Here is a 12,991-nt window from a genome sequence, read left to right on the forward strand (position 1 = left end):
ATAAATAAAAACAGACCATACAATATACATCCTCATCTTAACCCGTGTAGTTATTTTGAATTTTTGACATAAACGTATTTAACAGAAGAAACATATAAAAAAGGCACTTTTCTTAACAAAAGGAGTTGCATGCATTGTTTTGTAACAAAAATGTACGACCTAGGTTTGGTTATAAACATATTGAGCAGATCTTCAAGTTTCTTTGTAACACTGGGTTTTTATTGACTGCTTAACAATGATACCAAAGTATAATAAGATACAATATTGAAAAATATTGATTTGATGGATATTTTCAGTTGTACCACCTACTTGTCTTCTAAGCGTACAGAGGAAGCATTTGAGCAGTACAAAACCACTAGCCCAATGGCAGTCTTCTGAAAATATTGTGATGTCATAGTTCTGCATGGCTGCTTTATAAAAAACGGTGTTTATAAGAAAGTTCAGAGTGAGAGATAGTCTTTGAGTTTATCCATAATTACATTAATCCCATCAGCTGGAACTATCATAACAGTCCGCAAAGGTTTCATTGGTACGTCATCAAAGGACCATCTGCCGCCCAAACAGGTGTCACTTTCCTCTTGCACAGAGTAGCTGAACTTCAGAAGGGCTTTCTAAACAGCAGAAATAAATGCATTAGGATTAAAATTTTTAATTAGGATGAAGATAATACATCATCTAAACAAAGTAAAGATAATGACCCTATTATGCACATGCTTATTAAGAAGTTATTTTCTTCCCTCTGAAAAGGTCCACAAAAAAAACCTACAAGAGAATCTACTATGAAGTGTTTTAAAGTATTTGCTTTTCACAGAATTTATATAATTCATACTAAATTCTAAAATGATTGCTATCATTATAGTTAGGTATCAGAAAAAAGACCTAAGAGGACCAAAAAAAAAAACCAAAACAAAACCAATACCCCCTTTATATGCTTACTGTGCCTCATTTTAGATGGTTTTAACACAGCACCTCGTTCCGTATTATCACATTAAGAAATGCCGACTCTTAGAAGCTATTGTGCCAGTTAGTAGGGATCCTTGACCAATAACAGGAATATCAGGCTCTTAATAGACCTTCAACCCCGGAACAAGAGCAAACCACTATATATATTTATATATATATATATATATATATATAAAAAAAAAAAAAAATATATATATATATATATAAAACCACTGTATAATTTTGAGAACTAGCAGATCAGCCAAAACCCGGATAAAAGGAACAGCGAGAGTGTGCAGGTAGACTAGAGCCTGCATTCAAGACGATACCTCGATGTGGGCAACATGTGGAAGGCCTGTAGCAATGAACAGGCTCTGCTCTTTTCGTGGCCTACTCTAAAGCTGCTCAGAGTCCTAAACATTAACATATCTATAAGAATATGTAGTACAGTAATCCCCTCTTTCAAACTGCCAGTAGAAATTAAATATTAAGGGAACAGGCATTAATATGAATCCTGAGCAGAATTTCAAAAAGCTCTTGGGAAGTCTCTAGATGGCTGGAACCACCGAAAGACATATTTATAAAGGATGCTGCTTCAAATAGGTAGGTGTCCATAATGTGTGTTATTTCTTTTCAGTGATATATACTGCACAGAGATAGAACAGTCCTTTTTTATTAGCTTTCCCAGACAAAATGCCTGATGGGTAAGAAAAACTTCCCTAACAAATGTTTCCAGTTCTCACACAAGTCGGACTAAGAAGTATGACCTGAACTCCTAAGTAGAAAAACTTACCTAACCTCTTCCTTTGCAGGGAAAGTTAAGATCCAGTCTCCTTTTAGGATTGCTATTTACTAACACTATCTCAAGGCTGTAAATTTAATTTTGGAAGAACCATCAAATTAATTGAGTGGCTTTGCTCAAGAACAAACAATTTGAGCAATGGAGGCCCTAAACCTTTTATCAATTCCAAGTCTGGTTATAATAGAGCTTTTCTTCTGTTCCCTCAATAACATTTTAAGGAACAGAATGAAGCACAGCAAACTGACAAGTGCAAAAAGGCTTCTCTCTGTTTTATATGGCTCTAAGCGTCTGCCTCGCCGCATTTAATACTATTCTATGGCAATCTAATTAATGTTATGTGTGATTGGGGGGTTATACTCTCCAACACTAATTTAACATATATACACTAAGCAGAGAGACCCACTTAATCTAATATCTTCCATAATGCTTATAATGAATTCGTTAAAAACGCTAGAAATACTGTTAAAAAGAAACTCACGTTTAGTTTGAATCTATCCACTTGAGTTGAAAGTTATTGCAATTTAGATAGAAGCACACAATTAGTCTTTAAAATGCCACTCAAAATAACAAAACAGAGATAAATACAAAACAGGCCTTCTAGAACATAACACCCGTGGACACATGCGCATCACAGGCTGCTCCCCTTCAGTTTTTCAATAACATGTTTACACAGAGTTCAAGTTCAGTTAGTAAAGCTACTGTGGCAGAAACACAAAAAGAAAATCCCAAACTCATTACTGCACAGAGGCTACAACAGTATTCCCTATCATTAACAATGAATTCACCCACTTACATTTTCCTTCTTCCCAAGAAATAAAATTACAGCCGTATCATAGCCTCTAACAGAGAATGTCATGAATGATTACAAACAGGAACCTTTGCCATTAACTATATGATGCATGCGCAAGCACTTTATCCTGTAGGCGCTGCCAGAAATGAAAAATAATGGGCTCTCAACAAAGCAGCAATATGGTAGAATAATATTTTTAAAGCTTTGGAAGAAAAAAAAAAAAAGAACAATGAAAAAGTCTTTGCATTTCAAAGTGCATTTTTAATTTCATTTCCTGCATCTTCCCCTCTCCTGATTTGGCTTGGGACCAGCAGAATTGTGTAGACTGGTTGCCTTAGGAAATAGTATTTTCACCTCAGTAGTTTAGCACTGTTTACTAATATACTTGTCCTGAGTGGAATAGAGACAGAAAAGGGAAGTGACAGGTACTTGTATGGATCTTCAATAGTTTTTTATTCTGAGCATTTTTTGAAAGTAACAGGTATCCGAAAGGAAACAGATAGATCAGCTTTCCATATAACACCAACAACGACGACACAAATGCAGAGCTTTGCATGTGGTAAGTTTCTTGGGAAGAGATCTCAGAGAAATGCATTTAACTGCATTACCAAATCCAAACAAAGCCTCAACAGCTGCTTTTTCTGACACCGGACCAGCTATGTAGGGGCAAGAAAAAGAGATCTGTGCATTGAAGTATTAACACTCATTGTAGCTGTATTTAAGTATTAACACTCATTGCAGATGCCGATTGAGACTCTAACAACAGAGATGCCTCTGCATTTCTTTGAACCTTTATTTTTCTAAGTGCTTAAAGCTGTGACACATGACTAAGTTAGAGCACCCTTGCAAGCTACTACAGGTTGTCTGAGCTGCCAATCTTAAACACCACTTGTGATGTAAATCATGTTAGCTTGAATCTCACTGACAGATATTCAAGCTAACCTGCTCCTCCTGCAGTTCACACAGCCACAGTCAGTCTTCTCTGTTCAGCTGACACTGCAATTTAACAAGTCTTTCACATTTCTTATTCCTGAGGATTAGAGACGACAACTGCGCTGTTCCCAAACAAAAGGAATTTCAAACTTTTGTAAAGTCAGAAAGCCTGGGACATGCTGCTAAATTCAATAGCCAGATTTATTACCGTTTGTTTGTCCTAAAAATGTGGACATTCCATTCACAGTATTTCAACAAGTCTGACAATTATTACATTCAATTCAATCTCTTCAGCATTGCTATATAAGTAAAGAGATGAAGTTTGTTAATTCTCTGAGGCCAAGGTACTGGCCTCAAGAGAAAGTAACACCTGATTTTTCTCTTAAAGTCTCTGCTTATTTCAGGTGTTCTTTGAATTTTTCCATTATCCTCATAGCACTGGAGACCCTATCAGGTAGCAGCAACGCTGCCACAGGCAGTCTACGCCATACCATGTTATGGTCAGGTTAATTGTGTTACAAATAACATATTAGTAAATTCATGCCACTACAGAGGATTAATTTAATAACTTGGACTTATGGATAGCACACCTCTCCATGATTCTCTAAATATGAAAGGTGTTGTGTTCAATACTCAAAAATAGGTTGCTCGCTCATCTCTCGACACCACTCTAAAAAAAAAAAAACCCCACTGGATTTAATTTAGAAGATACGTGACCATATCTTTTTAAAAGCCTCCCTTGAATTTAAGGTGAAACACCTTTTTTGCTGATATGTAAAGAAAAGTAAACATTTTAAATTAAAAGAATCACATATGTTACCTCATAAAAGAACTCCTCCTCTGCATTTGCAAACATTAATTCTTCCTTTTGCTGATTCCTCCCTTCCCTCCTCTTAGAATTGCTCTTTGTGGCTTCTGTAAAGGTCTTGCTGATAAGAAGATAGTAGTGGCACTTTCCACAAGGTTTGTTTGTTCTCTGTGCCTCAGTCAGCTCTTTCCTAAAGATAAATAAATGTTTACACATGCAGTTTAAATCCTCAACAAGTGTATAAGTAAACCTTATAATATATTAGTATAGAAAGGATATTCATAGTGCAGCCTATTCTTTTACGAGTGCCTCAGAAAATGAATTTTGGATACGTATTCCTAGTACTTGAACATACTGTTTGCACTTTAAAACAATAGAAGTATGGATGTCTTTCCACATCTCACAATATAACCCTTTTTTTCCCCAGAAACTTGATCATGGTAGAGAGTTGTGAAATTATTCTAAGTGCAACTCTCCTGAAAATACATCACGTTATCACTTCCATGAGGAACTATATAACTGAAGAGCCAGAAGATACTCTTGCTCACCCTGTGTTAAACATGTTGTCACTGCAACACTCCAAAACCTTTAAGACAAACAGGCTGAGACCGGATTTGAGTTGTGACAAGTGCTAAACCTCAAAGCCAGGCCTTCAAGCACCTCATTTCTTTCTTTAAAAACCTTCCTGACCAACCCTATCAGCACAGTTTCTTTCATATCAAAGTAGTAATTCCTTAAAGGTCTATTTTATTGTTTAAATGAGCCACGACAGCAGTCCACTTAATCTGACTTCTAATCTCACCTCACATGAGAGAAAAGAAATAACCAAAAATCCCTTCATTTGATTACTGGAGTTCCTTATCCAACATAATTTCCTGATTCTCAACATGGCACTAAAACGATATACCACTGTATCTCAGTGGATTCATTTACCTACTGTCACCCAGCCTATTATACAAATCCATGAACTGGTAGAGTTCAGCCACCACTTAACCTGCTTCATTCATTTACTTGAAACTAATCAAAACACTGCATATGGTTTTCATGGTCCAGAACTCATCCACTTTATAAGCCTGTCCCTCAATCCAAATCTTCCATTCCAGAGCCAGACATTAACACACAAACAGAAACACCCAAGCTGTTCATTATCAGCATGCTATAAAAAAGTTCTCATTTTTAAATTTTCCTAGATCAATATGAAAATAATCCGCAATACAAAGATAAACTACAATATACACACAGCTATTTCTGCAGTAGAACAGTACATATTCTTAAATTATTTCCTCTACCTTAAAGCATAGAGTGTGAAAAGCCTAAAGATATAAAAAAAATTAAAAAATTAACTGAAGACCTTATATGAGATGAAAATAATTTTTTCTGTTCATGTCTGTCTTAGTTCTACAGTATCACCTGTCTTAACATAGTTCTAGATACATATGATTTCTGAAAAAATATGAAGAAAACAACATCACATCAAAAAATTCAATGTCAAAAAATTCAACATAAGGTCAAAAAAACCCCCAAACAAACTTACTGAAGCTGCTGGTGCATGGGTAGAGCAATCTGCGGTGGTACATTAATGAACCTTTCACTTAGTAGAAGACCCACAGGCTTAGTATTGTCATTTAGGAGCTTATTCAGTTGTTCAACTACATGCTGTTCACAGCTCTTCTCACACCGACTTAGAATCAGCTCTTTGATCTGTTCAGCACACTGCGTACCCTAGAATCAAAAGGTATGTTTTCTTTCCATCATAAAACAATTATTTACAGAAGAAAACCTTGAATGTGAACTTCAAGGGAATATTCTACAGGCCTATTGGCAATTTCCTTAAGTGGTCTCTAAAGCACTGGACAATTTCTCTGAAATTATTTACCAATCCTGAAGCTGAGGGCAAACAAAGGTTCTTCACTGATGGGAACGCAGCTAGGCGCTGCAGCACCAGTACACTCAACAGAAAAACTCAAAAGCTGCGAAAGATGAAAGTGAAGAAATACAACAGGCCAACAGCTCAGTTACCCTGGAACTACTTATTAGACCTCGCTTTAACTCTCTGTTCCACTCTTCGCATTATGTTTGACCTTCAGCAAGTTACGCAGGACTAAATCGAACAGAAAGCTAAGTGATGTGCAACTTTTAAGACCATAGTCCTCCATGGTGGAATTCAAAATCCTGATCTGTCTGTCTAGGCTTGTTATACAAGGCAGACAAGCAGGACACAGTCTCACTTATTACTGCCTAGATGTTACTGAGGAATACCAACCTTCCTTTCCGTTAAGTTTAAGCAGCTTATAAAACCGAAGACTTCATCCTCATCATCATCATCATCATCGTCACTACTGTCTTCTTGGACTTCTGCTTGCTATTTAACGAAAGAAAAATCAACAACTAGTATTGACATTCTATTTCCACTCTCTGCAGCAGGAAATGTTTTTCTTTCCAGAAGATGCTCAGCACCTGACAACCATCTAGGTAATCTGTACAAACACACAACCTACAAATTCTGGTTACGGTTATGAAAGTGCCGCATCATTGAATGTCTCTGTGTACTTAGAGCTAGCTATACAGAGAGCCAGGTCATATATCTTCTACAGCAGGATCTTTTGAAAGGCACTAAAATTTGATAGCTCACATATAATAAGCAGCATCATGGTACAAGGGATGGCAGTATCTTAAGAAAAAACAATTTTCTTCAGTTTCTAACGTAGAGAAATAAACCTGCAAAGTCTTAAAAACCACAGAGCAGCAGAGCTTTGATAGAGCGTGAAACAAAAAATGCAACAAAACTCCGCAATGAAAAATTTGGGGAAAGAACTGGGGGTTGTGCAGTTGTAATATAAGGATCATATTAAACTTGGGCAGAAAAACTCTTGGCACAGGAGAAAAAGGGAATGTATAGCATGCAACATGGTACAACAGCACAACTGGGGCATGGGGGCAGCTTGTTTGGGTTTGAAAGCAACGTGGCCATGACATCTTGAGCACTATGCAGTACTGAACAGCTTCCTTAGCCAGGAGTAACTCAGGAGCCTCTGCAGAGTGCTCCACTGCCGTAGAAGACTCATTTTCAGGATCCTTTCCTATGCCCAAAGAACTCTGCACAAAAGGAAACTGCATGCGGGTTATTTTTGGTCTGTATCTCTGTACTTCCTGAGAACGGAGGGAAATCACAAGGTCCTACTTCTTATGGAGATGGTAACAAACTTCTTCACAGCATTTTTACTCTACTACACCAAAATTCAGAGAGGAAAGTGAAGCACCTTCCATATATAAAAAGAAACCAACCAAAATAATCAATCAAATTCCTTGCTTGCTTCAAAGTAGGCATGGAAAATTTCAGCTCCCATAGAAGAATTATTGTCAAAGCAAAAAAGCCAGAAAGCCTATAAATTACAAAGACAGGATCCTCTTCTGAAAGTCTGTTATGTCATTTCAACATAAAAAGTATTGTACACTTCATTTACAAATGTAAATTCTGTCTTACCTTGATAATACTTCCAATATGATTCTGTTGTATTAATATATCAGTTAATTCAGCAGTGTTAACAGGAGCTTTTAGAAACAACTGGAAAATAAGAAAAACGTATTAAGTTTTAGGCCTGATGATATATCATAGGCCCCTTAGTAGAAAACAAAGTCAGTAACTTCTCTAAGTTGTCATGCAATACTCTGTTGCATGTTTAATTTCCATTTAGTGAGTTTGTTTGTTTAACTTCCTTTGATATAATGCTGTAAAGACTGAAAATAAGCTTCTTGAAGCGCTTGCTTCTCGACTCTCCACAAGCTGGCATTTTGCATACCTGGTATCCTTTTGGGTTTGGTATGATCTGAATGCTTGCTGAGCACAGCTTCACAACAGAAACAGCCAAAAGATGACTGGAAGCTGCCATGTTGAACGGACACATTGCTTGTTTATCTGGTTTTTAAGGGCTGTAAGTTACAGAAAAAACCTCCAGGAAGCTGATTAACATCAAATGAGGTTTTCTGGGCAGCAACTAACACAATGAAGATGGAAAGATTATACACACTGTGGAAGAACAGCCCTACAGTTCATTGGGTAAAGTTCTCGAAACCATGGGTTAGGAGACACAGTTTGCTGTGGCTGTAATGATTTAATCTTCATGAGCTGAAGCACAGCAAAACTATGAATCAATACAGATAATGTGAACTGATGACTTTGCATAACTCTTTAGATATTATTTATTAATGGACATATCAACCAAGCTAACAAGAATTCAAAGTACCTGTTGTAGTAATTTCTTTATCCCGTTATAGTCATTGTCCGATATGGAATGTGCTTCGAATTCCACATTCACTTCCTATGAAGAAGTAAAATAGAGAATATCAAACACACCTGGCAAGAAGCTATATCAAAACAAAGCTAAACTATAAGAAACCTGAAGACAAATAATGGTAAGCATCAGAAATGCAACTTATTTCCGTATTTCAGTAAGTAATCTCAGCAATTGTTACACTTATAATTTCTTCTGTAATCTTTAGAGAGCATCTGCAAAAGTAACTTTTTAAAACTATCTTAGAAGTTGTGTTGTGAACAAACCTTTAATGCTTTGCTCCTGCAATCTGGTTCACACAATTACGTTTACTGTAGCCACACAGACTCTAACTGTAGAGAAGCTTGATCCAGGCAGTTAACTCTTAAAACCACAGGACTGGAGCATAATGCCTTGGCTGAAGACGAAGCTTGCTGCAGACATTTAAATAAATACATCCAAAACCAAACTTCTATCTCCTCCGAATCCTAACGGTATCATTAACCCCATTCTGGAAGTCTGCTCAGTAAGCACATAATGAGACCCAGTCACAGCACAAACTGAACGTGAACTCCTGCTTCTTGGAGAACAAGTCTGATGAGGAGCAGCTGAGGGAACTGGGGTTGTTCAGCCTGGAGAAGAGGAGGCTAAGGGGAGACCTTATCGCTCTCTACAACTACCTGAAAGGAGGGTGTAGTGAGGGGGGTGTTTGTCTTTTCTCCCAAGTAACAAGCAATAGGACAAGAGGAAGTGGCCTCAAGCTGCATCAGGGGAGGTTTAGATTGGATATTAGGAAAAATTTCTTCACGGAAGGGGTAGTCAAGCATTGGAACAGGCTGCCCAGAGAGGGGGTGGAGTCACCATCCCTGGAAGTGTTCAGAAAACGGGCAGACGTGGCACTTTGGGACATGGTTTCGTGGGCATGGTGGTGTTGGGTTGGTGGTTGGACTGATGATCTTAGAGATCCTTTCCAACCTTAATGATTCCTAGTTTTACTTTCATTAAAAAATAATCTAGCCACCAAGCCAGGAAACATGGAATTAATTATGACTCTTCCCTTAATTGGTTTAATGGTGGACTTGGCAGTGTTAGGTTAATGGTTGGGCTGGATGATCTTAAAGGTCTTTTCCAACCTAAATGATTCTGTGATTCTCCTTCCAGAACAAATGCTGTGTGCCTACCAAATGTTTTTACTGGTATTCTATATTAATAGTACTGCCTGCCAAGGTTGCCTTGCCTACCTATTCTGTGAACCAGTGTTCAAGATCATCCGAATTTACTTTGCCTTTTAATTGTCAATTTGGATTCCACTTTCTGAAAAATCTGAACAACTGAGCCTTACTTTTGTCACCAATTAAGACTCATAACTCTCTCCAATCCCATATCGAGGTCATGGTCTTTATTGTCCCCTGGGAGAACAGCATTAAAGGCCTGTTAACAATGTAGAAAACAGGTATACAACCCCTTGGGGGTGGGGTAATAAAAATCAGGAGACATGCTCAGATGTTCTTCTATGGTCTAGTAAAGCAAGGAAGATATATAGCTATAGAGATAGAGGTAACTGAGAGCACATTATTTACTTGAGAAGCTACCTATATAAGAAAATAGATTGTATCTTTGCTGTATACAGCATTCACTCCTGGCATCCAGGAACCTTCTGACTGCTTTAAAATTCAAGGATCTCACTGAATGATTAAGCCAGTAAATTTTGAACAAAACACAGTTTACAGTGGTTCTGAATGTTGTGCAAATCACAGCCATAAAATTGATCTAAACCACAGGAGCACTGGATGTTCTAACACTAGTTTTGCTTCATGGCTTTTCCACTACCCAAAATAATAGCCTGGTACGAGAGAGTTTACAAACCCTCCATCTTTCATCTATTAAAAAAAAAAAAAACAAACAAGGCAAATAAAGACTCATCATATATTTTGGTGTGTCCTGCCTCACTACTGTGCACTCATTCTCTTCCCCTTGCACTGCATCCAAAACAAAGCAAGAGCCCACAGAGCAAGCTGTTACATGCAACAATGCTCTGCTACATACAACAATACATCAGCGAGCAAAGCTCCTTCTCAGCAACCAGGCCCCATTTGGTGACCAGATTGTTGTTCTCAGACTGACAGAACTAACAGATGCTCCTTCGTATGAAGCAAATATCTGCGTAAAGGAAGAGGTGGTTCTTTTTCCACCTGAAGTGGGAAGAGGCAAAGGGAAAGGCTGATATGGCAAAAATAAAAATGCTGAGAATTACAGGCAAATACCCTTTAAGTACATGACTGTACAAATTTCTAAGTTCGTACAGTTACAAATGTTCAGTACATTTCTTCAGTATCAGCAATGCACACCTTGATGTCTTATACAAGAATTGAGGGAAACTCAGTATATCTATCAAGACTTCCAAATCGAAATAGATGCAATAGTGATAGATCATCCTCAAATTCTGCACTACTAAATTAAAATAAGCATCATGATGCAAATTTTATCCAGTGCACAAACAACTGCAAAGAAAACAAAGTAGTGCACAGCAGTGCAGGATGCACAGAAACCATCCTCAAAAGCCATCACTGAAGTCTCAATAAACTTCATCCACAAACACCACAATAAAAAACACTGGCCTACCTACATTATGCAGGAATGCTGAACATTTAAAAAAAAATGAAAAAAAAAAAGTATTATTGCCATTAGCTTTAATTTCATAGTGTCTAGACACTAGTACAACATCTTGTATCAGTTTACAAACACTAAACAGTACACAAAACACTAGCAGTGCTATTCAAGAACTTCACAGATGTATGAGGTCAAACTAAGTCAGTACCGATTCACCGTGTGTCAGATTAAATACGCTTTTCCATCATGTTATTATGCCTGACGACACAATTAAACCTGTCCTTTTTAATCGTGACATAGTTTTTAAAAAAAGATACTTTTTTTTTTAATTTGCTAACAAGCTGAGGCCTCATCTAAGAAAGGGAAAGGAAGATAATTAACTCAAAGTGAAATTCTAGTGAAGACAATGAAGTTACCAAAATATTTAATCTGAAATGTACTCCCTGCAAGTGTTCAAAAAACGGGCAGAGGTGGCACTTTGGGACATGGTTTAGTGGGCATGGTGGTGTTGGGTTGATGGTTGGACTGATGATCTTAGAGGTCCTTTCCAACCTTAATGATTCCCAGTTTTTACTTTCATTAAAAAGTAATCCAGCCACCAAGTCAGGAAACATACCCTAAATTGTTTTAGTGGTGGACTTGGTAGTGTTAGGTTAATGGTTGGACTGGGTGATCTTAAAGGTCTTTTCCAACCTAAACGATTCGATGATTCTAAGTTAAATATCACAGACGTTTCTGTTTTTTCACTCCTTTAAGCCCTGTTAAAATGACGGATTGCCTTACATTCTAAGATTGTAATAAGAGTTCAAAGTCAGTACATATCTCTTCCTTTCCTAGAAAGGGGGACATCCCCCCAGTGCTGTGTTTCACCACTAAATGCATTTTCACATCTATCCAGGTGCAGGTATATACACAGAGAGCGAGCTCAGAACATAAATTAAAATTTGTTTTCTGTGAGGCCGGCTGTTTCTTCTTCCCCGCCCCCTCTTTCTTATAGAAAAAGGAAACTAAAGGGAATCTTCTGCGCTGAAGGCATCATTTTCAAGCGCTGCCTCCAGTCCCACGCAAGCACAGATGCAGACGGGCTACACGCAAGGGCCAAGTCCGAACAACTGACTGCGGCCTCAGCGATTCCAACGTTAAAAAAAGAAGAAAACAAAAAAAATTGAGACTCCCAAGGACAATTAACCGAGCACATCACCGATTACGGACACACGCGAACGAGTCACCGCCGCCTTCCCACAGGCGCTGGAGCCCACGGCCCCACGCTGGGCCCCGGCCGGCGGCTGCCTCGCAAGGGGCGGCACAGGGGCCCTTCGCCCCTCCCCGGCAGCGCCCGGTCGCGGCTGCCCCAGCCCGCTCCTTATTTCCAGCGTTTTACAACCGACTGTAGCCACGGGGAACCGGGGGAGGCTCTGGAGGAGGGCGGGGGTGGCCCTGGGCGGGGGGGGGGGGGGCACCGCGGGCCGTGAGGGGAGGGCGGGCGCGGGCCCTGCGTGAAGGCCGCGAGTGCGGGGGGGGGGGGGGGGGCGCTCACCTCATCGATCCTCTCCTCCTCCTCTTCTTCCTCTTCCTCCTCCTCCTCGGAGTCCTCCTCGGAGTCTGAGTCCGGCTCCGGGCCGCTGTCCCCGGCGAGGGGCCGGGCCCGGGCCCGCCGCTTGGCCGGCGTGGCCATGGTGCCGCGGCGCGCAGGCGCTGCGCAGCCGGAAGGCCGCGGCTCAGGCAGCGGCCTCAGGCAGGCGCGGTGCCCGCTGAGGGCGGCCCGGCCGCCGGCCCTGCGCCCAGGTGAGCGCCGGGGCGGGCTCGGCCCTGCTGCTCCCCGCGGGAGGGGCCGT

General features: G+C 39.7%; 1 protein-coding gene across 1 annotated transcript; it reads right to left on the reverse strand.

Moving 5' to 3' along the window:
- Positions 1–39: 39 nt before the first annotated feature.
- On the reverse strand, positions 40–12,846 carry BCCIP (BRCA2 and CDKN1A interacting protein). The gene is made up of 7 exons (XM_075717930.1): positions 12,694–12,846; positions 8,520–8,594; positions 7,760–7,840; positions 6,539–6,637; positions 5,810–5,997; positions 4,288–4,465; positions 40–611 (listed from the first exon to the last, which is right to left on the reverse strand). The coding sequence occupies exons 1-7, from the start codon at positions 12,829–12,831 to the stop codon at positions 441–443; spliced, it is 930 nt and encodes a 309-aa protein (XP_075574045.1). The 5' UTR covers positions 12,832–12,846; the 3' UTR covers positions 40–440.
- Positions 12,847–12,991: the final 145 nt, after the last annotated feature.

Source organism: Pelecanus crispus, chromosome 10 (assembly GCF_030463565.1).
Source record: "Pelecanus crispus isolate bPelCri1 chromosome 10, bPelCri1.pri, whole genome shotgun sequence".
Classification (NCBI taxonomy): domain Eukaryota; kingdom Metazoa; phylum Chordata; class Aves; order Pelecaniformes; family Pelecanidae; genus Pelecanus; species Pelecanus crispus.